The 27,869-nt window shown below is 51.0% G+C and overlaps 3 protein-coding genes across 7 annotated transcripts; 1 reads left to right on the top strand and 2 right to left on the bottom strand.

The window, feature by feature from the left end:
- Positions 1-176: 176 nt before the first annotated feature.
- On the bottom strand, positions 177-11,317 carry DERL2 (derlin 2). Of its 2 annotated transcripts, none has more exons than XM_026005234.2 (7): positions 11,176-11,317; positions 10,445-10,510; positions 8,249-8,322; positions 7,004-7,097; positions 5,671-5,866; positions 5,318-5,408; positions 177-692 (listed from the first exon to the last, which is right to left on the bottom strand). In XM_026005234.2, exons 1-7 carry the CDS (start codon positions 11,266-11,268, stop codon positions 587-589), a joined length of 720 nt encoding a protein of 239 aa, XP_025861019.1. In that variant the 5' UTR covers positions 11,269-11,317; the 3' UTR covers positions 177-586. The 2 variants fall into 2 exon arrangements, with proteins under 2 accessions (XP_025861019.1, XP_072586111.1); XM_072730010.1 differs by having other exon boundaries at positions 10,445-10,507; positions 11,176-11,296.
- Positions 11,318-11,620: 303 nt separating this feature from the next.
- On the top strand, positions 11,621-16,939 carry MIS12 (MIS12 kinetochore complex component). Of its 4 annotated transcripts, none has more exons than XM_026005236.2 (2): positions 11,621-11,756; positions 15,162-16,939. In XM_026005236.2, exon 2 carries the CDS (start codon positions 15,202-15,204, stop codon positions 15,820-15,822), a length of 621 nt encoding a protein of 206 aa, XP_025861021.1. In that variant the 5' UTR covers positions 11,621-11,756; positions 15,162-15,201; the 3' UTR covers positions 15,823-16,939. The 4 variants fall into 4 exon arrangements, with proteins under 4 accessions (XP_025861021.1, XP_025861024.1, XP_025861023.1 ...); XM_026005239.2 differs by lacking the exon at positions 11,621-11,756 and adding an exon at positions 11,894-11,930; XM_026005238.2 differs by lacking the exon at positions 11,621-11,756 and adding an exon at positions 11,942-12,032.
- A 5,651-nt stretch (positions 16,940-22,590) lies between these two features.
- On the bottom strand, positions 22,591-23,461 carry LOC112924985 (uncharacterized). The gene has a single exon (XM_026005671.2). The coding sequence runs from the start codon at positions 23,365-23,367 to the stop codon at positions 23,002-23,004; it is 366 nt and encodes a 121-aa protein (XP_025861456.2). The 5' UTR covers positions 23,368-23,461; the 3' UTR covers positions 22,591-23,001.
- Between the last annotated feature and the right edge of the window lie 4,408 nt (positions 23,462-27,869).

Genomic DNA, 27,869 nt, shown 5'->3' with positions numbered 1-27,869 from the left:
CTGCATGGGTAAGACGTGTGCACAGCCACGGCGCAGCAGCCACATACTTCCAGTCTTGAAACACGATCCCGTCGAAAGCTGAGGCGGCCCCGGGAAGAGCAGGCTGGCCCAGGCCTACACGGCAGCTAACTAGAACACACTGTCGTCATTTAAAAGATCACACACAAAAGCTTTGATTCAGTGAGAAGAGAGAGATGGAATTCAGTTTTATTTTGTCCTCTCTGAAACTTCCATTTACACCATGGCCTTGTCTATCAAAGAAGAAGAGGAAGAGAAAGCTCTGCCTTACACCCCAGAACTCAAGCACTCCTGTACTTGTTCGCCAGAGGCAGCAGGGTACTTGTTTCTCCAGTGGTTTGGCTCGGAGAGATTATACCTTCACTGCCAGGGTAGTGAGGAGCCACTGGCCGGCTGCTCCAAGTGTCTTCTGGATCCATTAGTGTACCATTCCATAAAGTGCTTCTGGAGTTAAAACCTGCCAAGTCGTCAAAAGTGTCCGCACTTTTGCAACACAAAGGATAAAAGAATCCCAAAGGGCATGTCACTGAGTTCTTCCCAGCTGGGTCTCATCATTGGCACTGTTGCTTTAACCACCGAGGCGCTGGCCCTCACCCCAGGCAAAGCCTCCTGGCCGTTCTTCAGGTAGTGGATTGTAATTTGGATCCTCGTCTGGTGTATCAAAAATAGCCTTCCTAAAAGACAGGGAACAGAGATCACTTAGGCCCAGAATCACCCCAGGTCCTGTCCTGCAAGGCCAGAGACTTCCCTTGGGCCTCTGATGACAGACACTATAGCTGCCCACCAAGGAAACAGTCATCACGCTGTGCAGATAAGTCATAATAATTTCATGTTAAAAAAAAATAATTTCATGTTTATATTAACTCTTATCTCTTGTTTTTTTTTCTTTTTATTATGAAAGCAACACATATTAGTTGCAGAGAAAACAGAAAATACATGCAAACATCCTAAATCTTCAGGAATAATCCCTGTTGATGCTGTCATCATTCTTCCAGAACTTTTATATATGTAATTTTATGAAAGTTAGATAACACATTTGTTCTGTAACCTGATTCACACTAAATATCACAAATGTCTCCCCACAACCAAGGTACCACCCAGTACCCACTGACAGACGGATCACCGAGATGGTCCATCCACACAATAGGATAGTAGTCAGCCTCACAAAGGAAGGAAGTTCTGACACTTGCTCGGACGTGGATGAGCTCTGAGGATGCTGTGTTGAGTGAAACAAGCCAGACCCAGGAGGACAAATAGAATGTGATTCCTCGTGTATGAGGAACCGAGACAGAGACAGAGACAGAGAGAGAGAGAAGCGCTGCCCCTGCCAAGGGCTGGGGATGGGGTGTTACTCAGCACAGTTTCACTTCTGCTGCATCAAGCATTATAAAGATGGATGGCGGTGGCACAAGCACACAGTGAGAGTACTTACTGCCATGGAACTGCTCGTTTATGTTATGTATTTTTTTTTTTAAAGATTTTATTTATTTATTCATGAGAGACACAGAGAGAGAAAGACAGGCTGAGACACAGGCAGAGGGAGAAGCAGGCTCCATGTAGGGAGCCTGATGTGGGACTCGATCCTGGGTCTCCAGGATCAGGCCCTGGGCTGAAGGCAGTGCTAAACCACTGAGCCACCCGGGCTAGGCACGTTATGTATATTTTATCACAACTGAAATTTTAAAAAGTTCACAAGTCATTCCAAGAAAAATTACACAGATCATAGAAAAAGATAGTGTCCAAAAGACTTTTAAAATCCCCTTATAGGACCTGGGATCGATTCCCACGTCAGGCTCCCTGAATGGAGCCTGCTTCTCCCTCTCCCTGTGTCTCTGCCTCTCTCTGTGTGCCTCTCATGAATTAAAAAAAAAAAAAAATCCCCTTATAGGGCCATTCAAGTTCTCCTTAGAGAACTGATTATTAGAGACACCTGGGTGACTTAGCAGTTGAGCATCTGCCTTCAGCTCAGGTCGTAACCCTAGGGTCCTGGGATCGAGTCCCGCATCAGGCTCCCTGCTGGGAGCCTGCTTCTTCCTCTGCCTGTGTCTCTGCCTCTCTGTGTCTCTCATGAATAAATAAATAAAATCTTAAAAAAAAAAAAAAGAATTGACCATTAAAACAGCATCCACTCTGGGCATTCGTATTTCTAATTACACTTGCCCGAAGCTGACATAATTAGCTGAAAACTTCTACTTTATATGGGGTCTGAAAAAGCACCTATACTTCAACATGAGCTCCCTTAATTCTCACAAAACTAACAATGAAAGCAAACACACCCCAGTAGAAAAATACAGGGCTGAAAAGGCAATTCAAAAAGGAAATCCAAAAGGCCAATAAAACATGAAAACGTTCGCTTTAGTAATAATTAAAAGAAAGCATGTTCAAAACCCAGATTGCTTCTACTTTCCAAACTCAAACAGGGCAAAATAAAGTGGGTGCGTGTGCAAGGAAGTGAGCCATGGTGGCCCCAGGGCAGGACGGGGCTGGCGGCGGGGGGGCATCCCAGTGTAGGGCGTACACATGTGGAGGGGCCTGGTGCCGTGTGTCAAAGCCTGAGTAGGCTCAAGCAGGCACTCCCCATCAGAGGGCAGCCAACCCTGGTGGGTGTGAGGCAGAGCAGGACCAGAAGGCATCCGCATGGGTGATGGGGGCGCAGTAATAAGACGGGCTATGTTCGGGGTTCACTAAATAGGTGAAGATAGTAATGACAACAGAGATCAGGTTCCTCCCTGCCAGTGAGAATTAAGGAACTGTAGAAAAGGAGGTGGAGTATTCACCTGGTGAAACGCTACTCTGTAGAAAGGGGAACAGATCCCTGCTGTGAGCCACAATATGGATGAATCTCGATCCCCTGACGGTGAATGGAAGAGGCCTTACACCTAGGGGTTTACCCACACATCCTGGAGGACTCCACGCGTGAAGCTAGCAGAGCTACAAGATCAGCCTGGTGATTGCTTCTTGGGGGATGGGGCAAGGACTGACAGACTGATGGAGAGAACCTTCTGGGTAATGCAACACTCCATCCTGATAGAAGTTTGGGTCACACAGGCTTGTGCATTTATGAAAACCCGTTAGTTGACACACTTGAGAGGTGTACTCTCTTGTATGGAAATAAAAAAGTCTAGTCAGTGACATACACACTCAAGTACTTAAAGAATTAAGGATACTGGAATGGAAAGATGGACAGAGGCATGGAGAGATGTATAAAAGGCAAGAATAGTAAAATATAACCACAGAATCTGTGGTGGGTAAATGATATCACTGTATAATTTTTTCCACTTTCTGTGAGTTTGGACATTTTCATAATAAAACACTGGAGAAAAAAATACAGAAAGAAAAAACACCTAGATTCATATGGACTCATCCTAGAGCTGGGGATGTCAGGAACCTCACGCTTTTAAAAAACAGATATGCAAATGCAGATGTAAACACACCCACAGGCACACAGACTTCCCTCGCTCTGTTCACGGTCCCAGTAACTCCGCAAGCAATGAGCACACCCAGTGCCCGCATCTTGACTTCCAGGCACCACTCCCCACTAGGAAGGAACCAGAGTTCCTTGCAGAAACAGCGTCAGGGAGAGGAGGAGCCTGGGAGATCCTGTCTGGCCAGAAAATAATCAATTACCTAAAGAAGAGACAAGAATGATGGGGACACGTTGAAAAGTAATTAGTAGCCAGTTTGAAGGGGTTCTCATTGGCCAAACCTGGGGCAGGAGCATCAAAGCAACAATGACAAGGGACTGCCGCTCATGTAGACATAAAGGACAGGAATGTGATCAAGAAAGGCTACTGACCATCTCAAGATGCCTTCCCACAGAGCAATCACAAAAGGAACAAAAGGAGCTTTATGATGGACCTTAATCCAGTCATCAGAGCCATGACAGCCAGTCTGACGGATCCAGCACACGCAGACCCACAGACCCGTCAGCACTGCAGGGAGGACACAGGTCACCTCTCTGATGCTCCTGTCGAACACGTGAGACCAGAATCTAAATGTGAGGGAGCACTAGACAAACCCAGATCTTCGGGCCCTTCTATGGGAGGGGATGACAACCGTCAAACACGTCACTGTCAGAGTCCAGGAAAGACTTAGGAGCTGCTCCAAACTGGCAGGGCCCAAAGAGGCGTGACAAAGAAATGCGACACCTGAGTCTGAGCTGGACTCTTGTCCCATGAGATGCCGACTGGGACAAGTGCCAGGAGAGGCTTCGGTCTGAGGAGTCATGTTTTTCCTGATTTTGACTACGTAGGGGAATGTCCTTCAGGGAAAGTACACAATGGGGGCGGGGGGTGGTGAAATTAGATCGACAACTTACTTACAAACACTTATGAGGAAAAAGTCCTTTGAATGGTTTGTAATTTTCTGTAAGTCTGAAACTATTTAAAAAAAAATCATAAAAACCAGACAGCACCTCACAGCTGTCAACCCAGGAAAAAGTAAATAATCCCTCCCATGTCTGACAAGGCTTCGGGGAAACAGCCACTCTACGTGGCCAGTCGAACCATAAACCTGAGCATCCATTCCGATGGAGATTCGTCAATAACAAGAACAGCAATCCTACTTCTAGGATGGAAAAATGATTATGACATATTGAAAAGATGGTTACAAAAGAACATTTTTTAAAAGCACACATACAGTAAGACGAAAGAATATGCATCAAAAGGTCAACAATGAGAGGCAGTGTTCCTGCTCAGTGGTCTTTGTTTTGCTGGACTCTTCCACACCCAACCCTGTATAATAAAAATTCATGCTTGACTCCTCCCATGGACCCTGTCTCAAGGACACAGTGTCCTGGGTTAGAAAGAAGTCAAAGCTCCACTCTCAGGAATGCGCAGTGTGAGATGAAGAGAGACTTTCTCAGAGTCGCACAGCTGGTCAGTGGGTACCCTACACCTGGTTCTAGTCCACCTCACTGCTGAGCCCTGCTTCTCCTACTCCCTGGAAGGCCAGAAATCCCACCACTGGAAACTTCCTTGGTGTCAGTTGTGCTGTAGGCTTGGGCAGTGGCTCACGTGGAAACCAGCAGACTCCTCCCTGGGGCAGGAGGTGCTGGTGGTCATCGGGCAGCATGCCACGTCATCCCCAGGACATCCCAAGCTCACTCCTGCACAACCCTGGCACCAACTGCTCTGACCCAACCCAAATGCTCCTCAACTGCAGCCCATGGTTCAATCTGCAAATACTGACAGAGTTAAACCACATGTGCCAGGAGCTACGGCAGCCCCACGGAGACGCAGACACAGACCCTGTCCCATGCTATCTGCAAGGAAAATGCAGCCTGGCATCCAATACTCACAAAATAGATGGTGTTTTCAGGATTCTTATTCCACCAGGCTGATTGGGAAATACATCTTCCAAGAAAAAATATATGTGTCCAACTGCGATGCCTAGAGTTGCCCAAAAATAAAGAATGAGGGGCAGGATGAAAATTTTGATTACTAGTGGATCTACCAACATAAATTCTGTGTATTTAGGAAGAAATGTCACTATGGTTATTAAAAAACAATTTAAAAACTGGTATTGTAATCTTTGAGCATGCAACCATCAAACAATCCCAGAACAGCTGTATGTGAGCGCCAGACATGAAAAAATGGTGGTGACTAGTTCACACGTAAAAACAAATAGAAAAAGTCACGATGAGGTTCTTACCCAAGAGATCCACGATGATGGAGTTCCCCAGCAACAAGGAAAAGCCCATGAGCACCCAGGGCAGAAAGGGCGCCTGGAAATTGAGAAGGCCAAAAAAGTTCATGCGGACATACGGGTTCCTTCGGCTCCATACGTAGACGAGCATTATTGTAAAGGCCTGTCCCAGGAAAACTAAGCTCACAAACAAACCAAAAAGCTAGCAGATGGCATTAAGGAAAGTATCAACGTCAGTAATGTGAGAGGGAAGGTGGAGCAAGATGGGGGGGGGCTGGGCTCTAACATAGGTCTGAGGTAGGGCAGTCCCGAGCTGGGGGGGGGGGGGGAGGGGGAAAGCCTGAAAATAATTACCCAGAGCAACCAGGCAAAAATCTGTGTGGGCCAGCACATCTGGACCATAGCTGCTTCCAGTTAATACCATTTCCACGAAGTTCTTGACTATTTGGGAAATATTGGAATTCCTCAGTCAATAATTATGTTAAGTTTCACTCACCATTAGCACCTTTAAGAGGTGAGTGATGATAGCTGGAGAAACCGTCCCAGAACGGACTGTGTTCAAGGCTGTTACACCCATGACAATAGTTAAAAATAATAATTTATCAGTTTTGATAGTTACTGAATAAATGTCTTGCCAACTTAGTTCGAAAGCACACATTGGGAGGGGCACGCCTGGGTGGCGCTGTGTGTTAAGCGTCCGACTCAGTTTTGACTCAGGCCATGATCTCAGGGTTGTGGGATGGAGCCCCACGTTGGGCTCTGTGTTGGGAGTGCAGTCTGCTTGAGATTCTCTCTCCTCCCCCCATGACAAACTCTCTCTCTAAAAAAAAGAACGTGGGCAGCCCCTGTGGCACAGTGGTTTAGCGCCACCTGCAGCCCAGGGCGTGATCCTGGAGACCCAGGATCGAGTCCCATGTCAGGCTCTCTGCATGGAGCTTGCTTCTCCCTCTGCCTGTGTCTCTGCCTCTCTCTCTCTCTCTCTCTCTGTGTGTCTCTATAAATAAATAAATAATCTTAAAAAAAATAAAAATAAATTAAAAAAAGAATGTATGCACATCGACAGTCATAAACCTAAAGTAGTAAAACGGTGACCCCCGTGGGCTAACAATGCTTCTGACCTGCTCTCGGTACAAAGGCTCCTGGCCCAGCGAGGCCCAGCTTGAGGCTCAGAACGCCATCCCAGAAAGTAAAAGAGCCATAGTGCCTGCAGCTATGGTGTGGAATTCACCTGAATCTGCTCAGCTTATCTAGTGGGCCGTGGAAGGCAGGTGGAGAGCTGTAGGAGGACACAGGGCATTTGGCTAGTTTTCCTGTATTCACTCTACTTGTTGAAGGATACAGTCATTAAGAATCCACCAAAAAGGAACATAAATACAAAGTCTGCTGTCCGACCTCGGAAAGAGCCTTCTTCTAGCATTCGACAGTAGCGGTACCTTGAGTGCCGAGTTAAGAAAACATTAAGCACACAATCAGGAAGACAGTAAAGTTAACATATTGCTGAGCTGCACCTGGACTCTGTGTCAGCTGGACCAGGCCAAGCCTTCACGTCCTCGGCATGTTCACGGGGAGTGTGGTTACTTCCCTTCCACCAGGCACCTTGGGCAAGGCAAAGACTAGCTGCGACTGGCTCCGCCCATGGCACAAAGCACTCCTGGCTGGGGAAGGAGCCTGATGCTGCACACACAAGCTTGCAGCTACTCAGGAAACCTTTCCAAACATGGGTCGTCTTTCCCACGTTCAGCCCCACGTGACCTGTACCACCCATGCTTTTTCACAACCTGACTTGGAAGACACGCCCGGCAAGAAGCCTCGTGTGACGACAATCAACTTTCGCAGGCCAGGCAGATTTGGCACTTCTGTACCTTGGCCAACAAGGATGCAGTATGATGAAAATACTTCACTCTGAGAAACTTACCAGGATGACGTATCACATGGGACCCATGGGACTCCATCCTAGGGCAGGGATCCTGCAACCCCAACAAAGCACCCCCCCCCACCCTGTCTCCTGCAGACAAGCTGAGCCGTAACTCCTCTATCACTCCAGAGAGTCAGGTGGAGGACAAATGTCCTGTTTGGAGGCCCCAATCATCCCCTGACCAGAGCATATCTCATTCCCTCTTTCAACAACCGGCATGTGGCCTGTCGGGCACCATCTTTCCAGCCAGCAGAACTGGCAACCAAGATCTAAGGATATCTCGTGTTCTCCGTTCCTTGTGAACCCCCTCCTCATGCCTGTACCCCAGCTCTGGGGCTTATCACCATATTCAGGCACCTGCTGATGTTATTTTGTAAATAGGCCTCAACTAACCCACTTTTCCTCTCCCTTGATCTGATTTGTAAGTGATTTATGGGCAGAAGGGTAATCACTCTGTGGTTGGATAGCTCCCATAAGAACAAGCAGGGACCAACAGAATGCCTTTAAAGTACTACTTTCTGACCAACTCTTCTGTGTCCCACAGAGCCTGTACCCAGAAATCACAGTTAAGAGAGTAACAAACACAGCAGCATCAATAGCTTTACCTTATATTGTATTCCCTACGTAAACCTCAAGTTTTGATGCTAACCCCCACTTAATAAAGGATACAGAAAAATCATGTTAAATAAAAAATTGAATCCAACTGGACCAAAAAATAAGAAATTGGTGATTAGCCTCCATATCTGTTAAAAGACAAAAAATCAAGAGAAAGACAGATTAGGTAAAATACACCAGGATACATTGCCACAGGAAGACAGGGTCGCAATGGTTGTAAGGCCATGAATAAGTGATCGTATAATCTGAACCAAAAAGCAGGGCACACTCGATCTGACCCTGGATTTTTGTGCTACTTCTAGTTGGAAGTCTGAAAGATAGCACTCAGCTCCTAAAATTTCTAATAAGGATAATGGGACAGACACTTTGAAACTGTCGTTGTCTTTAAAAAAACAAAAAACAAAAAAACCAAGTTCTAGTCTAAATAAAGAGCCGACTCCCTGCAAGTAAAGATCTAATGCTCTAATAATTAGTCTAACTGGCAGATACAGGGACTCCTTTTGTCACGTTGGAAACCCTGGTATAGGTTTCCCTACCCAACACATCCACACCCACGAAAAAAACAACTACTCACAAGGGGACAGAGCTCCACATTTTACAATGTTTCACCATGGTCTATGCTCAGGTGTGACCTTAATAACCCTGTGAGACCCAGGCTGGTACTTCCATCCTCATGTCCCACAGGAAGAACCCAAGACACTTGGAGAGCTTGCAAATGGCTTGCCCTGGGGAACTTGTACTGGGAGACTCTGAACCCAGACCTGGAACTCCCAGCTCCAAATGCGAATGCTTGGTGTCACCTCAGGCAAAATGGAGCCAAGTAAGTTAACAGGAAGCAAGGCCTGGAAGAGCCACAGCGCCTAGCCAAGGCCAGGTGAGTAGTGAAGGACAAAGGCAGTGACGAGAGTCTGCAGGACTTCTCTGTGCATCACTCAATTCTTCAGAATTGGGAACAAGATTGAAATAATTCAGTTCTATGCACTAACTGAGGCCAGGATTAGAGTTACCAGCTTAGCACGGAGACAAGTGTATAAATGAGTGCAAGCACACAGCGAGAGATGCTCTAAAGCAGTGTTTGCAGATACCCTAAGGGACACAAGGAGGGGGACTCTGTGAAGCTACACAAAAGTTGGAGCTCAGAGGGTGTGAAGTGAATGACACACACTTGAGGCAGAGGGAAGTGTAGAGGAAAAGGACGGACTCTTGGGTCCTTGTCCCACACCAGCTACAGGCCATCTGATCATAAGACATCTCTCCTTTAGCGTTCTAACTACAGGAGAGGATGGTCTCCCACTGGGTTCTCACAAACCGGCATATTGTTGAAGTCACTTTTGGGTCTTTTGTTTTTATCATCTGATCCGTGGAAGGTGGATCAATTTAAAAGCACTAACAGGGGTTCCCTGGGTGGCTCAGTGGTATGGCGCCTGCCTTTGGCCCAGAGCGTGATCTGGAGTCCTGGGATCAAGACCCGCATCGGGCTCCCGGCATGGAGCCTGCTTCTCCCTCCTCCTGTGTATCTGCCTCTCTCTCTCTCTCTCTCTCTCTCAATCTATCATAAAATCAATAAATACATCTTAAAAAAAAAATAAAAGCACTGAGTTTCTGTAGTGGGCCGTGGAGATAACACCGAGGTGGTGAGTGGGCAACACAGGGACCCTGGGCTGGTCAGTCTCCTTTCAAACTGCAATATTAACTCTGAATCTGTAATTTACTGTTTCTTTTTTTTTTTTTTTTAAGATTTTATTTATTTGAGAGACAGAGCACAAGCAGAGGGAGCAGCAGAGGGAGAGGGAGAACCAGACTCCCCACTGAGTGTAGAGCCTGATGTGGGGCTTGATCCTAGAACCCTGGGATCATGACCTGAGCTGAAGGCAGACGCTCAAGTGCCTGAGCCTCCCTGGCATTCCTGAAGCAGTAATTTCTAAATATAGGAACTGGACACATCAAATCAAAACCATGCACTTTACAAATAAAAATCACCTTTGGTGATTGCAATTTGGGTACATGATGAGGAACCTGGGAATGTCTTAAACAGTCCCTAGGTGACTCTGAAACCCAATCAGGATGGAGAACCACGGCTTTATTACCACCCTCCCAGCCCCACATCAAGACTCACAATCAAATATTCCCACTGGATTCTTGTTTTAACAAGAAGGCGGAGGATCTGCTATCAACAAGTATAAAAAAAACCCCTCAAACCAACCAAGTTTAACCACTGGTACGTGAACCCTGGCTGTGAGGACCACTTACTTGGAAGTGTTTAAAGATTAATTCAGGATTGAAGTACAATTGGAAAGGGGTGATCAATTCCAACTGCTGGAAAAAAAAAAAAAAGCTGCTTAAAGCGAGTCCAGCAAGAAACAAGTCCCACCACGTCCCCGTCTCACTCCTGCCAAGCCTCTGAGGCTTTCCTCTTAGGCGGGAGGAGGGGATCGGTACAGAGTCCCGTACAAACGCGACCACTCCCTGCACCCCGCTACCTAACAAAGAAATCAAACTGTCTCCTGTGGCGATAGGTGGGGTTGACCTGAGGGCAGGGCGGGCTGGTGGGGCTGCCCTGGACCCGGGGGCAGCTGCCCATCACCTAGGCGCCGCCAGGAGCAGCTGGGCCAAGCCACACAGCTCACCGGGGGCTCCCCCACAGCGTCCCCCCAGGCTCTACCCTCCCGGCAGCTTCCAGCCTTCCTAAGCACCCCCCCCGCCCCCCAGGACCACTTGCCCCTCGCCCGCAGCTCCGACCTGCTCCAGGTCCATCCTTCTCTCTCGGACACCCGCCTGCAGCCCTGACCCTGCACCCCGTCCTGGGGCAACACTCCCTCGCCGGCTCGCTGGACAGGCCACCCGGAACCCCTCCAGAGCCAGCCCCGGACGCCTCCACCCACTCCTGGGACCAACCCCTCGGGAGCTCCTCCGAGGCTCCAACCCCCGCCTCCCGAGGTCTGTAGCGCGGACAGACAGAAGCTGGCGCTGCAGCTGCTCACCACAGCGGCGGTGGTGAGGACGCAGGCGGTGGTGTAGGCGCGGCTGACCGGCGGGATCTGCAGGTACTCCAGCCGGAGGCTCTGGTACGCCATCTTCCCCACCGCCGCCGGCCCCCCCCACTTCCCCTTCCGTCAGTCAGCCCCGGCGGCAGGGCGGGACCAGTGCGGGCTGTCGCCCAATCAGCGCCGCGGAGACGGCCAGCCGCCAATCGCCGGAGCCCTCGGCAAAGCGCGCCGACCAATCATGAGTTGCGCCTCCGCGGGGCCCCGCCCGGCCGCCCCACCCACCAGCCCACAACATCAGGGAGAGGCGTGTCAGTCCCCCGCCCTTGGCCAATCCCCGCCGGCCACAGCTGGCTTTCCCGCCCGGCCCCTTCGGCGTCGCCCAGCGAGGCGGCCGCGCGCGGCCGGCCAATCAGGAGCACGACGCCGTCCCGCCCCGGCCCTCGTTCGCTGGGGCCGGACTCGGTCGGCATCCGGGAAGCCAGCGGCCCCGCCTCTCCGCAGCTGCAGGCGCTGGTTTAAAGGCGGTGGCGGGAAGCCGGTGCGCGGTTGGTGTCGTCGCCCTCGCGCCCGCTCGGGTAAGGGCCGCGGGGCCGCGGAGCCGCATCTCCTTCTCGGGGCAGGGGGGAGGCGACAGAAGCGGCCGCGCGCCGCCTTCCCCGAGCTCCTGGCTGGCCGCGGGGCCGCGGGGCCCGACGGGAGCTGGCGCCGCGCCGGAAGTGGGGGGGGACACAAGGCGAGGCGTGGCTGAGGTGGGGGTCCCGAAGAAGAACCGGGTCGGCGTCGGGTGGGGGAGATGGCGTACCTGTCCGGGCGGGCAGGCTCTGGAGGGGGGCCCTGATGGGGAATCCTAGGTATGGGGAGTGGGGGGGCAGGTCGGGGGCGCAGGCAGGGGTGGCCCTCCTGGGGAAGAAGGCCCGGGTCAGGGGGCGCTGGCGGGGAGGCCTAGGTATGTGGGGGTCCTGGGGAGAGTCGCTGGCGGAGGAACGATGGTGGGGAGGCCTGGCAGGGAAGGTAGGCCCAGGTGCGGGGGCGCTGGCGGAGGCCTGCTGGCGAGGGGAAGGCCCTTCGAGGGGGAGGTCCTGCTCGGAGGGCGGGGGGGTTGCGCTGGGGGGAGTCGAGAGCGGCTGGGCTGCCAGGGGCCCTCGGAGGTGCAGGTGCGGGTGCTCCTCACAGCATCTGTCCTTGAGGGAGCAAGAACCGTCACCCGGAAGGAAGGTAGCTCGTCCCCGCAGGCAAGGTGGAGAGTGTCAGGCTTCGTTCGCTCGGTTATTAGGACGCACTGAGGATCTTTGGAACAGGGAAGTGACCATCAGGTAGGGTGGTGGACTAAGAAGGATGCAAGCAGAGGGCTGGGGAGAGCAGGTACTTGGCTGGAGGGAGAGGTGCTGGACCTTCCTGGTAATCAGAGAGATCCATGTTGAAATAGCTTTGCCTGGGGGGCGGGGGGTGTTAGAATCCCATGCTGGGTGTAGAGTTTACTTAAAAAGTAAATTTAGAAAAAGTTCTTCCCACTCCCCAAATAGCACCTGCACAACCCATTGGTAAATCCGTGCTGAATGTATTCCTTGTCCCAGTAGAGGGAGGACACCTCCAGGAGCTTTGGCAGGCTCTCCAAGGGACAAGGGCAAGAGGGGAGGTTGAGAATTGCCAAGTGTGGATTGAAGTGGAGCTCTCCATATAGGGCTCCATGAGGGCTGGGTTGGAGTCCTGCACTCACAGTCCAGGATTGGTAGAAACAATTGAGGCAGGGGTTTCTGAATCTCAGGGTCCATGCACATCATCCATGCTTTCCGTGGAAGAGTTGATTCCTTTGGACAATAAAAGTACTCTGGTCTCCCAGAGTGATAAAGTCAGGCCGATGTCCACAGTATGTTAGGTGGGACAGGAGAGTGTGGTTTCAGCCCTCTGTGTCCAGCCTGTGTGTGGGCTAGATGGCTGTGGTTTTCTTTATTTTTTTATAAATAAGTTCTCATAACTTAATTTTTTTTTTTTTTTAAGAGAGAGCATGAGTGCACAGAGGGTTTACAGGGAGGGACAGAGGAAGAGAGAAAATCCACTGGGTATGGAGCCTAACTCGGGGCTCAGTCTCACAACCCTGAGATCATGACTGAGCCAAAGTGAAGAGTTGGACGCCTAACGGATGGAGCCAACCAGGCGCCCCAGTTTTGGTTTTCAAAAAGCAACACCCTAAAACAAATTTACACCTATCAGATTAGCAAAAATTAGAATATTGAATGTCCAGTATTAGTGAAGACATAAGAAATTTTCATATGCTGCCAGGGGGAGTGTCAGCCTAACCTGCCTCCTCCCCCCAGGTGTTCTAGAGAACATTTCACAGTATTTGGTAAAATCACGTTATGAATCAGCTGCACGGCCCAGCAGTTACTTGCCTCTGTAAATAACATGCGTGTATGTCTCTGAGGAGACATGGGAGGGTGTTCATGACGTTATTTCTGGTAGGAAGTGCTAAGAGCAAACTAGGTGTCCGTCACAAGAAGGCATGCCGACCGTGGTGTGTGTGTGTGTGTGTGTGTGTATGATAAAGTGGAGGGAGTATGTCAGAAGCAGTGTAGGGATTACAAACATACAAGTATGAACAGCTACATACAAAGCTGTTTTTAAGAATGTCTACAACATATCTGGGATGATTTAAAGTTGGATTGAAAAGATACCTATTAAAATGCCAGAGTGGGTTTGTATGGGAGATAAAAGATGGGAGAATAAGAAAGGAACCAAAAATAGTGCCGTGAAATGGGAAGTATCAACTCGGTGACGCACACCCGCGGTCCTTGAACAGGGAGACTGGTTGTTAAAGGTCAGATGATGAAGGCGCTTGTAAGCCATGTTGACAGAATTTGAGCTTGATCCTGAAGGAAAGCACAGGGGAGTGGGAGGGAATGAAGATCCTGCCAACCACAGAATCCTTTTCTCTAAGACATGGAAAAAAAAGCAGTTTTATTACTGAGTACGCATGTCCAGATGGCAGGGCATCGGAGGTCACCTGTGGGTGAGATGAAAAGGACAGGAAGGAATTCGACCCTATATTCGTAGCCAAGCAGTTACACCTAGTTGTTAGCTATCACATACATACAAATTCTGTAAGATTTGACTGAACCATTTACTTTAAGTTCTTTCATAAAGATTATCCTAAATTCACCTGGTGACTGAGATAGCCATTTGTTTTTAGCTAATTGTCTTTATCTGAAGGAATAATGGACCATCTCTTATTTCTAGGATAAGAGTATTGGTACAGCTCAGAAAAGGGTGCCTTGGTTAAGGCCGTGCAGTGTCAGGGAGGGATCAGAGTGCCATCTTTCTAGATGATGACGCTTGAAAAAACAGGTCAAGGTTGTAAAGCTGACAGGAAACTTACTCAGCCTGCCATTGGGGCTTTTTCAGGCGGTGAGGTTGGAAGGATAAGGAGCACAGGACGTTGGTGTTGGTGTGGTTGGAGTGCGGGATCAGGGAGCCTGGTGGGAAGGGAAGGAAGTGAAGCGGGAGGGACTATAAGGAAGAGGATCCCATGGCTTAGCCATGGAGTCCAGAGTCCTGACGGCTAAGGTGGAAGAAGAGCATATGAGGTTGTGGTCAAAAAATAGGAGCACCTGGGGAGAGGTTGCAACTAGCAGTAGCCACGGTGGCCAGAAGAGTGGAGACAAAGGCCGCTGAAACTCCAGAAACCTAGTCTCTTGGGCGTTGCTTGAGTCCAAATGCCATGAAAGTTGTGTGGGACTGTAGCAGTTCAGGAGTCTGAGCCCTGGGCCAGAGCCCTGTCTGATGAGAGGTGAGGGAAAGCGCCAGAGAGCCAGGGGTTTGTTCCCTATGGGACGAGCAGGGCTGCAGGGAGTGTCAGGCATTGGGGAACACATGTGCCTTGGGTTTTGTTTGCTGGCTTCCTGGCTCTTTGCAATATAGGAATTGTCGCTTTCATCAGCTGATTTCTTATCCAAATGAATTTTTTTCTCTCTTTACGTTTGCAGATTTTTCATAGTGAGAATTAACCAAACAAAATAAGCCAAGATGTCTGTGGACCCGATGACCTACGAGGCCCAGTTCTTCGGCTTCACACCGCAAACCTGCATGCTGAGAATCTACATTGCATTTCAAGACTACCTGTTTGAAGTGATGCAGGCCGTCGAACAGGTCATTCTGAAAAAGCTAGGTGACCTCCCAGGCTGTGAGATCAGCCCTGTCCAGGTTCGTAAATGCACAGAGAAGTTCCTCGGCTTCATGAAGGGACGTTTCGATAACCTTTTTGGCAAAATGGAGCAGCTGTTTTTACAGTTGATTCTGCGCATTCCGCCAAACATTTTGCTTCCGGAAGACAAACCCCAGGAGCTGCATCCTTGTAGTGAGGAAGAGTTCCGGCTCCTCCAGGAGGAAATTGAACAGTTACAGGAGAAGTATAAGACTGAATTAGGCACTAAGCAGGCCCTTCTTGCAGAATTAGAGGAACAAAAAATTATGCAGGCCCAACTTAAGCAGACACTTGTTTTGTTTGATGAACTCGAAAATGCTGGCCGAGATCACGGGACTAGTGATTTCAGGGAAAGCCTGGTGTTCCTGGTCCAGAACTCCAGAAAACTACAGACTATTAGGGACACTGTGGAACGGGAAGGCAAGAGAATGAAAATACTGTAATTTCTAAGTAGTGACAGAAACCCGTCAGAAAGTAGAATAGGAAGGGATTGATGTGAATGATATTCTGGTGAACTGAATGTCTTATGGGATTTCATTTATTGGCTCTTGTACTCCGCACTTCCCTCTGTCTGGCCCCACTCTGCTAGGGCATCTACACTACCCTGAACTAATCCTTGGAGCCCGTGTTCCCTAGAGACCTCTCACAGGTGGGAAGGGGTTCCTGGTCCAGCAGCATGTCACCGGGCACCAGGACTGCAGAGAGATCTGTAAAAGCAGTTCCTTGATCAGGGGCTCCTTGTAACCTTGATCCTTCTGACTTATTCTTTGGATGTGATCAAATGAGAAAAAGGTTAAGTGGGCGGCTTCATTAGGAACTAGCCACTGCATGGCTGGATGGGTGCCGGCACCCGTGGCCTGCTCTTGTCCACGAATTGCCTTACACAGCAAGTTAGCCGATGGGAAGAAGCAAATAGAGAAACACCACCTGTGTGATCCTTAGTAAAGAGAGAAGTTGTTTTCGTTCCTAAAATAAATGCTTTCTGTGATCATGGTGTTGGAGATGTGGAGCTGTTTGCTCTGTGGGAGCCTGGTTGGGGAAGACCATGGACACAGAAGAGGCAAGTGTAGCTGGAGTGGAGGGACAAGCCTAGAACAGCCGGGAGCAAAGTATCTGAACTGACCACTAGGTATTTATGTCATTTTCCTCCCATACTTTAGTTTTGCCTTGTCCCTAATATTTTTAACTTATTTATTCATACTCCTACGCATCAAATATTTAGTGCCCACAGTGGGAAATTTTAGCTGCCTCGTGCCTGGATTTAGTGGAATCTAATATTTTCTTCTGAAATTAATCCATGTGAAGTGTTATATCACCCAGAAAAAGAGCAGAATAGCAGTAGCTGCTCCTACAGTGTTGCTTACTTTCCATGTCTTCCAAAAGAACAGGATTTCGAGTTTCTCCTTTATGTAGAAGAGTAGCTCAGGGCGTTAATACTTGGAATTAAATATTCATAGATTTAAGATGCCTGTATTCACCTGGAATCTGTTTATTATCAAAGAGTCTTTTTTTCCAATCCTGTACGTGAGCTATATATATTATAAAGGCTTTCGTTTTCAATCTGCTGTTATTATTTTAAGTAATCTCTATGCCCAAGGTGGGGCTTGAACTCATGACTCTGAGATCAAGAGTCGTATATTCCAGGATGCCTGGGTGGCTCAGTGGTTGAGCATCTGCCTTCGGCTCAGGGCGTGATCCTGGGGTCCTGGGATCTAGTCCCGCATTGGGCTCCTGGAGGGAGCCTGCTTATCCCTCTGCCTGTGTCTCTGCCTTTCTCTGTGTGTCTCTCATGAATAAATAAATAAAATAAAGAAAATCTTAAAAATATTGCATACTCCACCAACAGAGCCAGCCAGGCGCCATGTTTGTAGCTTATTTAAAATTTCCTAGTATAGAGGGGCCTCTGGGTGGCTCAGTCGGTTGAGTGTTGAGCTCTTGGTTTCAGCTCAGGTCATGATCTCAGGGTTGTAGGATCGAGCCCTGAGTCAGGATCTGCACCCGATGGAGAGTCTACTTGGAGATTCTCTCTCCCTCTGCCCCCTCCCTGCTCACACGTGTGTGCACGCATACTCTCCCTAAAATAAATAAATCTTAAAAAATAAATCTAGTATAGAGCATTAAATGATGATTCCCCCAAAGATACATCCATGTCCTGATTCTTAGAACCTGTCATTGTTCCTTATCTGGGAAAAGAATCTTTTGCAGGAATAATTATGTTCAGGATGTAGAGATAAGGGGAGTCTTGTGAATTATCTGGGTGGGCCCTAAATCCAGTGACCAGTGTTTTCACTAGAAAAAGGCAAGAGATCTGAGATGGAAAAGGAGGACCTAGTATAAACCTAGAGGCCGGTGGGAGTGACGGGGTCATGCGCCTGGGGGCGCCAGCAGCCACCACCAGCTGGAAGAAGCAAAGACCTTTCCTGCAAGACACTTGTGGGGTGGGGGTGTGTGACACCCTTGTTTTGGATTTCTGGCCTCCAGAGCAGGGGGGAATGCATTCCTTTTCTTTTGAGTGCCTAGGTTTGTGACATGTCTACTCATAGACCTGATTAAACCCAGATATTAGAGTATTCATACACACGAGGAGGTGGGCCGCTTGCCTAGGAAACAGCTGACACCCGCATGGCCTCACAGATGCAATAATAATACGATTTGTCTGAGAGCACTTAAAATACGGACGTGATCTGGACAGAAGGATAAAGTCCACAGCGTCTAGAGCTCAAGGAGTTCAGGTATGCCTGGGGGCTCAGGTGGTTACGCGTTCGACTCCGGATTCCAGCTTATGTCTTGATCTCAGGGTCGCGAGTTTGAGCCCCGCATCAGGCTCCACACCCAGCTCTAAAAAAAACCCCCAAAACTCAGGAGTTCATCTCATGTTGAGTGAGTGCTTGGTAACTGGTGGATATTGACACTGTTTGTCATGGGGGTGTCTCCACAGGAACAAATTAATCTACTTGACCCTGTCATCCTCTAATAATTAAATTCCTCCCACAGAAAATGAGAAGTCTGGATAATAATCTCTTGGTTATCCACGCTGCCTCAGGGTGCCATTCCCTCCAGCATCGGCCTCACCAGTTTTCTCCTCACCTCGGGGTCAGAGCCTTTGACTCTGTAATACCAACCTTGGATTCCCCAGACTCAGGCCTGTATATTCCCCTTCCTGTGCTGTGGTGCAGGCCACTGGTAGGCAGACTGCTGGGCATGGCGTTTCCAAAAAGTAAAGAGCCAACATCAATGCAGTTAGAAGGTGGGGAAGGGACTAGAGTGTTCCCCAGTCTGAGAAGGCACTTTGAGACCAGGAAACAGCCACACAGTTAACACAGTTTAGGGCAACTTCCTGCCACAGGATGAGAGAGGTCGGCCACCCAGCAGTTACGCTCCACCAAGTCCGGTCCCCGGTCCATAGATGTTTACAGAGAGGGGATGCGCAGAGGGCTGTGGTATGACATCAGAGGTTCACATGCAACTCAGAGGACTGGCATCCACCCCGTTGACAGCTAGCCTTGAACTGGATCTCGTAGCACCGTTGCTGCATCAGCAAGGGAAGGACTTTTATTGCTAACGGATTCAAGGGAGGCTGAAACCCACCTGCCCCCATCCTGGCCTGGGTGGGCATTTCTAGTGCAGGTGTGTTAATCTCCAAGGGACCTGGAACATATAGCCCCAAGACAGGTCATGGCATGAACGTGAATGAGACAGAGGGCCCGTATGGAGTCAGGATCATCAGCACTCCTGTGACTACCAACCTTATAGAAACAGGATTCTAGGGGTCTACTGTGTAAGAGGTTCTTCTGCACTCAGTCCGTGCACACAAGATTGTATGTGAATGTTCACAGCAGCATTATTCATAGTAGCCATAAAGCAGAAAAAACCCAAATGAACCAAACTAATGGATGGATACATGAAATGTGGTATATCCATGCAATGGGACACTTCAGCAGTACAACTGAAGCTACTACATGCTGTGACAGGTGAACCTTGGAAATGTAGTAAGTGAAAGGAGCTGGTCACAAAGGGCCACGCACTCATGTACCGTATGATTCCACGTATGGGAAACGTGCAGATGGGGCAAATCCAGAGACAGGAAGTGGATTAGTGGCAGCCCAGGGATGGGAGCCGGGCTGGGGTTGGAAGGAGATGGGTAAGGGGTGAAGGGTTTCTTTTCAGGGTAATGAAATATCCCAATATTGATGATGGTGATGGCTGCGCAACTCTGTGGATATAGTAAATGAATGAGTTCTGTGTTATGTGAATTATATCTCAGCAATGTTGGTAAAAATAATGAGTATGTGCTTTAGGGGCGCCTGGCTGGCTCAGTCAGTGGAGCATCTGCCTTCGGCTTGGGTCGTGATCTCGGGGTCCTGGGATGGAGCCCCGTGTTGGGCTCCCTGCTCAGTGCAGAGCTGCTTCTTCCTCTCCCTCTGCCCCTCCCCACTGTTCATCCCTCCCCATGCTTGTGCGCTCTTTCTCTCTCTCTCAAATAAATAAAATCTTTTAAAAAATGGATCCATTCATTCTTCCAGTTTGAGATTCCACTGTTCCACACGGCTAGATTCCAACTGTGTCCCCCAACATAGTCTTCCGAACTATGCCATGGTATCCAGAAACCACTGTTCACTGCCCCCATATACCTGCTGACCCCTGACAGTTCAATACATAATGGGAAAAGTTTCCCCCAAAAGTTGTCTTTCCCACCATCATTTGTGATCTGCTAAGAGTCACTTTACGGGATGCCTAGTTATTTTTGCCTGCCCACCCTCCATGGTTGTGGTGACTCCAGCTTTCCTTTGGAAAACTTTCTTTCCTGTTGCATCATATCTTAAGTTATCTCTTCCGCCTTCCAGCCAAAGGTGAGCACATGATCCTAGCCAGGTCAGTAAGACCCTCTTTAGGATTTGATTTTTGAGCAACATGGCAAATTGACCCCCAAAATGGGCCTATTTGTTTTTATGGTTGAACCCTGAAAAGATGTCCATTAGCACTTGAGTGGAGAGGCTGTATGTATATTTAGATATTTAGATATTTATTTGAGAGAATGAACAAAGGGAGGGAGAGAAGCAGACTCCCCACTGAGCAGGGAGCCCAGTGTGGGACTCAATCCCAGGACCCTGATATCATGACTTGAGCCAAAGGCAGACAGACGCCTGACCATCTGAGCCACCCAGGAGCCTCTATCACGGGATATTTAAACTATGTAAGAGGAAAAGATGCTGAAGGTACACATGGATGGTGTGACAGTACAAGAATTTTAATATTGGTTAGAAAATAAGGGCCAAGTCCTGGAGCCCAGTGGGATCAGGAATTTCAAGGAGATCTGGGAGATTTCAGATGTTTCAAGAATTTTAGGGTATGGAGAAAATCAAGGCTAACAGGGGAGAACATGGGCGTATGGGAAGAAAGCAATTCATTCTGGGGGTGGGAGGAGCTTAATACTGAGGTCAACTGTGATGGGGTGAACGTTCGGGAAGACTGGAGCCCCCTATCAGGCAGTGATCTTCAGAGTTTGGGGGGAACACACAAGGAATCCTGAAATAAGGGGATCAAATGGGACTGGACATTTAGGGAGAATATTGGAGCCTATGTTCAGATTATAGAGGCAAGATAATCTAGTTAACAATAGTCATGGGAACCAGATATTGGAATTTGGGGTAGAGAGTGGGGGCATATGTTGAGGAACAGGGGACTCTGGCTTTAGGAATGGCAGGGAGAATCTACTCTCAGGGGATTAGTGGAGGGGAGATTACTGGGGGCTCATATCCTGAGTAGTCACCGAAGGACCGTATAATGGGTATTCTGGGGGATGTGTGAATGGGAAACAATGGGACAGTTTGGAGAACACAGAGCTATGTATGGGGACTCAGTGATTATTAGTCAATATTAGAAGTAGGTAGGAGATCCTATATCCAAGACTGAAATGTGGGAAGCCAGTGAGAGGTACATATTGCAGGTACCTTGGAGACTTAATTTTGGGGAATAGAGCCACTAGTTGTTGGGGGCATCATTGTAGTAAACTATGGGTGTAAAGCACAGGCTGACATTGGGGAACAAGGGTATCGGATCGGGTTTGTAGTACTGCAACGAAGTGCAGAAGGGCAAGATAGTGGGGCTGCGGTGATGTGGGATCATGGGATCACAGAACTGGGGAGTGACAAGTCTCTGATGCTGGAATTTACCGAGCTTATAAATACAGAATCTGGGTGAATCAGGGGGCAAATCCTAGAGCTTAGTGGGGGGACTGTACTGTACTGTATCAAGACGTGTCTTGATGATGGAAGCAATGGGGGAAGAAATCTGAGGAGCAGCAGATAAAGCCACAAGGGACCTCTCAGACCTGATGTGAGGGGACAGAACCGGACTTTGATGCATCCTGGGAATCAGATATGGAGAAGGGTGCCCTAGAGGCCTGCATACTCAGTTAGTGGAGGGGGAGGCTGCACCTGAGAAGGCTGATCATGGGACAGGTGTTTGGGAGGGAGGGTAGGGATGCTGTGAGAATTATGGGGTGAAACCCAGCAGACCAGGAAGCTTGGCAAGCCCCTGCAGGGCTCTAAATTAAGTGAGAACTCCGTATACAGGATGCTGCAAAAGGGATTTATTTCATTAGAGGTAAGACAAACATTTCCAGGTAAGGTGGTAGCGCACTGGGTTGATGACATTTAACATTCAGGAGTAAAAGGAGATGGCAGGTGAGTGGGTTTCGGTGTTAGGCCTCTTGGGTCTGAGATGACCACTCCTATGGGTCGGGTAGTTCTCCAGCAGGAATTCTTGCCAATAACAGATACCCCACGCCCTTCGTCCTGGGTCCCATTGCCCCAGAAGCCGCCAAAGATGCAGAAGGAACACCCTCCCGCGCACCCCAGCCAGGGCCCCAGAGTCTCATCCCGCGCAGCACCGAGCGATGGCTTGGCGTCCAGAGGAGGTCTGCAGTCGCAGGTCCCACGCCGTCCAGGACCCGACGACAATGTGGCCTCCTGCCTGGATGGCCCCTCCCGCTGTGGCTCTCCTCCCTGCTCCGCAGCCGCAGCACAGCCTAAAGCAGGAGAAACGCAGAGTCGGGCTCAGCTCCAGCCCCGGGGACGGGCGAGGACGAGCCACCCCGACGATGTCACTCACTGTGTCCTGTGCTCCGGCGGCGTCCGCGGCGCCCTCAGGTCCGCCAGTCCCGGGGGGAGGGCGTGAGACCCGGCCAGTGCTCCGGGGGCGATGTAGCATCACACACAGGACTCGGGCCCGCGCAGACCAGGGCGCCGACCCTCCCGCGGGGGCCCCTCCGCCAGCTCGGCCCTTAAGAAACCGAAGGTTGGGCTCTCCGCGCGCGCTCCCACCTCCTGAAGCGTAGGGTCCAGGGACACGATCAGTCGTCAGCTGCACCCCACTCCTCTAGACGTCAGGGGTGACGGCCCCCTCCCCGAATCTCAGGCGCAAACACTCTTATTTCATTCCTGGCAGCTGCCTCGGACGCGCCTCCAGATGCGCAGTGACACAAAGGTAGTGACAAGCACAAGACAAAAGAAGCAAGCAGCAGAAGCTAGATGGAAGGTGTGCAGCGCGGCTCCGCACACCCAGGCCGAGCCCGCGGGCTCCCTCCTCGCCCCCCGCCCCAGCCGCGGGCCCCCGGGCCCTCAGGCCAGCTGCAGGTGGATGTAGGTGAAGATGCAGGAGGTGATCGAGAAGGCGATGGCCGCGTAGATAAAGATGGAGAGGTGCGGGAAATGGTCGAGGTAGCAGCCCTCGTCCCGGGGGGGCGCCTCCTCCTGGGGCGGCGGGCGCGCCGCGGCCTTGGGGGGTTGCCCCGTGCGGGCCCCCTGCGCCCTCCCGCCGGCGCGCCGACCCGCCCTCCTGCCCGCGCCCGCCGCCGCCCTGGGCGCGCGGGCCGCGAGGGGCTCCTCCGGGGGGGGCTCGTCGAACAGGCCCCCGGGGTCGACGGCGGGGTCCGGGCGGGTCGGCGCGGGGGCCCAGGGCTGGCGCGGGAAGAGCGGGGCGGCCATGGGCGCGGAGCGCGGGGGTCGCCTGCGGAGCGCGGTGGGCGGCGGCCGGACTGCGCGCCGGCTCTGCCCGGGAGGGGCGGGGACCGCTCGGCGCGCGCCTCCTCCGGCTCCTCCCCGCCCCCGCCCGCGCCGGAGACCCGCGCCGCGGCCCGCGGCCTGTTCCCATGGCAACCGGCGGGGGCGGGACCAGGAGGGGAGTCCGCGCAGAGGTGCGAGCTGCGGGCGGGGACCACCGGGAGCGGAGAGGCGTGCGGAGCTTCCCCAGGGATTGATATGTCCTTTTAAAAGATATATTTATTACAGGTCTTTCTGGTTTTTGCTTTTATTTTTTAATCTAAAATATAATACGTAGGGACCCCTGGGTGGCTCATCAGTTGAGCATCTGCCTTTGGCTCAGGGCATGATCCCTGGATTCCAGGATCAAGTCCCACATCGGGCTTCCTGCATGGAGCCTGCTTCTCGCTCTGCCTATGTCTCTGCCTCTCTCTGTGTGTCTCTCATGAATAAATAAATAAAATCTTTAAAAAAATAAAAAATAAATAAAATAATACGTAAAAAACCGAATCCATAATCTTTGAGAAAACTTGAAAGTTAGAAGCCCCGTAGGCAAGAATAGGCACCAAACTAAGGCTCCCACTATCCCAAGGCCCAGAGGTAGATGATGCATTTTCTTCTTCCTCACCATCTTTCCCTCCTGCGATTACTGTATCTGCCCATCCAGGGCTGGGCTTTCCCTCGCCCTCCTCACCCCAAGTTCCGAATCCCAGCTAATCACGTTTGATTAGCAACAGGTACTTTCTCCGCAGCCCCTACCCAGGTCTCTCTGGGCATCATTCCCCAGGCCCTTCTCTGGCTTCCCCTGGTAGCTGCGCGCTGAGGTTCCAGGAGGTTCCAAGACAGGCTGGTGTTGCCCTGTGCAATGTGAGGAGAACAGCCACTGAGACTTTCTGGGTCCCAAGGAGTTGGAGAGGTATGCTGGCAGTCCCTGCCAGTTGCCGGTTGCCAAAGACCCAACTCAGACTGTCATCAAGGTACTCATGGCCTCCTCTAAGGAAAAGACCCAGGGGAGTCCAGGACAAGGGTGCAGAAGCAATGTCCTCAGGGTGCTCTCTCTCTCTCTCTCCATCTCCTGGAGGTGCCAGGGATTTCTTGCAGGGCCAGAGCCTACCACACAGTGGCAGGTGCTCAGATAGTATTTGTTGAATGAGGAATGCAAGGGTTGAATGGCTGCTCCAGCAGGCTCCCATCTCACAGCCAGAGACTGCAGCTCATGAAGCTTCTAGTCTGCTAGCAGGTGGAGAACCTGCCATCCTCCAGTGCTGTCGCTGGGAATGTAAAGAGGTGCAGTGGCTTTGGAAACATGGGATGGCGGGTTCATAAAAACATACACCTGCCATATCAGGAATTCCTCTCCCAGGCATATGAGAAATGAAAGGCTTTCATAGGAAGATAGAGACTCATTGGTGAATGTTCATAGCAGCGTTATCGGGAATAGCCCCAAACTGGAAACTATGCAAATGTTCATCACCTAGTAAAAGGATAATCAACATGTGGCTTATTCGTGCAATCAGATTATATTATGCAATGAAAGGAAGTGAGCTACTGATAAATGCAGCATCGTGGATGAACCTCAAAAACCTTACCCCAAGTGGAGAAAAGCCAGGTGCACAAGACCACAGACTGTATGATCCCACTTACAGGAAATGTCCAGAAGAGACACATTTATTTACAGAGACAGTAAGCAGATGGATGGTTGCCCAGGCTGGAGAGGGACGTGGGGAGATGAGAAACTGCAGACAGGGGCAACTTTTTAGAGTGATGGAGATGTTCTAAACCCTGATGGTGGTCAGAGTTGCACAGCTCTCTAATTTTCTAAAATTCATCAATGTGTCCACTCACTGTGGATGACTGTCATGCAAATTACACCTTAGTAAGGCCATTGTTTAAAAACAAAAATAAAACAAAACTATACTGTGTTATCATTTCTCAGATACCAGATGGGCAAAACAAAACAAAACAAAACCCACAGAGTTTATTCAAAATTCTGTGGGTCGGTTGGGAGCTTCTTCCAGATTGAGTTGATTCAGCTGATCTCTACAGGCTTTTGTCATTTGTCTGTCTGGCAGGTTGGCTAGAGGCTGGGTGATCTGGGATGACCTTATGCCCAGTCTGGAGGTGGGCAAGCCATGGGTCAGGTGACTTAGTTCTCCAGTGGGCCACTTGGTGGTCTCAAGGTTCCAAGCACAGAAACTGGGTGATGGTAGAAATGGTGATGCCACTTCTGTGCCTCAGTCAGTCCGGCGTCGTTCCAGCTGGTCCCAAGATGAGATGAGATAACGAAGTCTGTCCCGGGCCAGGGAGCCCTGAGAGGCACGTACCAGAAGGTTCCAAGCTGCAGCCTCACTCTCTGCTTTGAGCCAGAGTGTTCCAGGAAAACCGTCCAGAGCCCTGGGTCCGGAGCCATGACCGGCTGAAGCCCTGAGTGGACCAAAGGCTGCCTGTGGGACAGGGCTGGAGCACCTACCCCTCTCGCAGCGGGGAGAGCACATCTCTTCCAGGAGTCTCCGCCCTGGGGCTGAGAGGGTTGGTGTCCTCCGTCCACTTCGGGGAACCCACCTGCAGAAAATGGACTCAGGAATCAGGGGTCTGTGTCTGTCCCACCCACAGTCACATGCCCGTGTTGGTGACGGCCTCCACCCCGTGGGGAGTCCCAGGATATGGGTGCGGGTACTCGTACTGGTGCCCGCGCTGACCCTGCCAGGAGCTGGGACCTTTCCACAGAGATGGAGTGCTTAGCTTCTGCCACCCTGGGGCTTAATCACTGGTATTTTCTCCAGGGTGCAAAAGGGGAAACTGAGTCTTGAGGAGGTCAAGGAGCTTGTCCAGGGTCTGCCTATGGGTTCCTGCTAGGAGCTCGCACATCTTGCACACCTGCCTGACGGCTGCCTCCCACTCAGGCTGTACCTGTACCCACCCTTCCCACTCCCAGGGGCCCACCTCCCACTCCTGGGCCTGCCCTCCAAGCTGGGGAGATGTGGCGCGTGGAGGGTGAAAGGGGTGGGGAGTGTGCTGGGTGGAGAGAGCACTGGGTGGGGAGACTATAGGGTTGGGGGAGTATAGGGCAGAGGGGAATGCAGGGTAGGAGGGGAGCCCGAGACGGTGGGGTGAGGGGTGGTCAGGGTGGAGGAATACTCTGAGTGGAGGGTGCACAGGGAGCAGGGGAGCCTGGGGTGGACAAAGCGCATGATGAGGGCCTGTGGATGGGAAATGTAGGGTTGTGTAGGGTGGTGAGGAGTATGGGGTAGTGGGGAGGGGAGGTTGAGGGGGAACCTAGGATGTGAAGAGTGGGATGTGGGGGACAGGGTGGGATGGGGAGGGGGCCTTCCAGGAACCCCAGCAGTTGGGCCACAGATGTTTGTGGTCCTGGAAATGGCGGGTGCTGAGTGCACCTGCGTCTAAGCTGGGATTCTCCCTCTTGGGGGCTGTGACCGCAGCTCGGGGCCCTGGCTGGGGACCCAGAAATCAAACCAGACATCTCTTCCTCTCATGGGCTCCCACCTGACATCTCATGCTGTATTGTGGACCCTGCAAAGGGGGGGGCCCAGGATCAGGAGTGGGGGAGAGGCTGTCACCTGCTGAATGTTCCTGGGTGCTTTCACCTGAGTATGCTGGGGACCGCTGTGGCCTGCCCTAAGGTGACCCAGGGGCTGTGTCCAACCCCGGATCCTACGGATGGCGGGGGGCAGTGGGGTTGCTGAGCAGGGGCCGAGAAGCCCAGGCTGTGTTTGGCGGCCAAGAACCTGTCTAGGGCTGCAGGACCCTATGTGAGCTGAGGCTCGAGGCCTCCCTGTTCCCCACCCCCGATTCCTCACGTGCTCTGCTGACCCTTGGTCTTCACTCACAAACACAAGGTCAGGGATAAAATGACTAAGGATTTCAAGATGGTGATCACCAGGCACAAAGCCTCAAGGGGAGGTGGGGGGCACATGCAAGTGCTCTGGTCACTTGCCCATGACTCTGGCCCTGCACATGCCCTGTCCATGGCCCGGGAAGGGGTACTCAGTGACCAAGATTCTCTGCCAGGTCTCTTTCTGAGTCTTGTGCTCCCCACCGCTCAGCGGGGCCTTACTGCGTGGACCACATAGCCAGTGGGGAGGGCCGACGTGAAGGAGACAAAGCCCCCCCACGCCTCTGCTTGGGCCTGGCTGGGGAGTGAGGATGGAGTTGGTGGGCTTCCTGGCCACAGCACTTAACCCTCATCCGTCCCTTTCATTGCCTGTGGGTGACCATGAGCACCCAACAACCACGTGAGATGTGGGGCCCTGGATCCAAAGCCCCACCCCAAAGACACGTCTACTGTGCAATGGGTTATTTTGAATATTTCTCAGACTAGCCAATGACAGCTCCAGGGCCCGGGCAAGGGATTTCCTGGGGGCAAAGGCCAGGACCCCTGAATATCATCCTCTCCTTCAGACTGGGACTTTTTAAGTACTTTCCTTTCT

The sequence above is a fragment of the Vulpes vulpes genome, chromosome 12 (genome assembly GCF_048418805.1).
Source record: "Vulpes vulpes isolate BD-2025 chromosome 12, VulVul3, whole genome shotgun sequence".
In the NCBI taxonomy this organism is placed as follows: domain Eukaryota; kingdom Metazoa; phylum Chordata; class Mammalia; order Carnivora; family Canidae; genus Vulpes; species Vulpes vulpes.
Note: the sequence above shows the minus strand (reverse complement) of the source record. Positions and strands in the feature narration are given on the sequence as shown.

Excerpts from the sequence above, each read along its gene's own strand:
- DERL2 (XM_026005234.2), bottom strand. The coding sequence starts at position 11,268 with ATGGCGTACCAGAGCCTCCGGCTGGAGTACCTGCAGATCCCGCCGGTC. Across the intron at positions 10,511-11,175 it reads TCCTCACCACCGCCGCTGTG|CAGTTGGAATTGATCACCCC; the intron begins GTGAGCAGCTGC and ends TTTTTTTTCCAG. Across the intron at positions 693-5,317 it reads CTGAAAACACCATCTATTTT|GAAGGCTATTTTTGATACAC; the intron begins GTGAGTATTGGA and ends CCTGTCTTTTAG.
- MIS12 (XM_026005236.2), top strand. The coding sequence starts at position 15,202 with ATGTCTGTGGACCCGATGACCTACGAGGCCCAGTTCTTCGGCTTCACA.
- LOC112924985 (XM_026005671.2), bottom strand. The coding sequence starts at position 23,367 with ATGGCCGCCCCGCTCTTCCCGCGCCAGCCCTGGGCCCCCGCGCCGACC.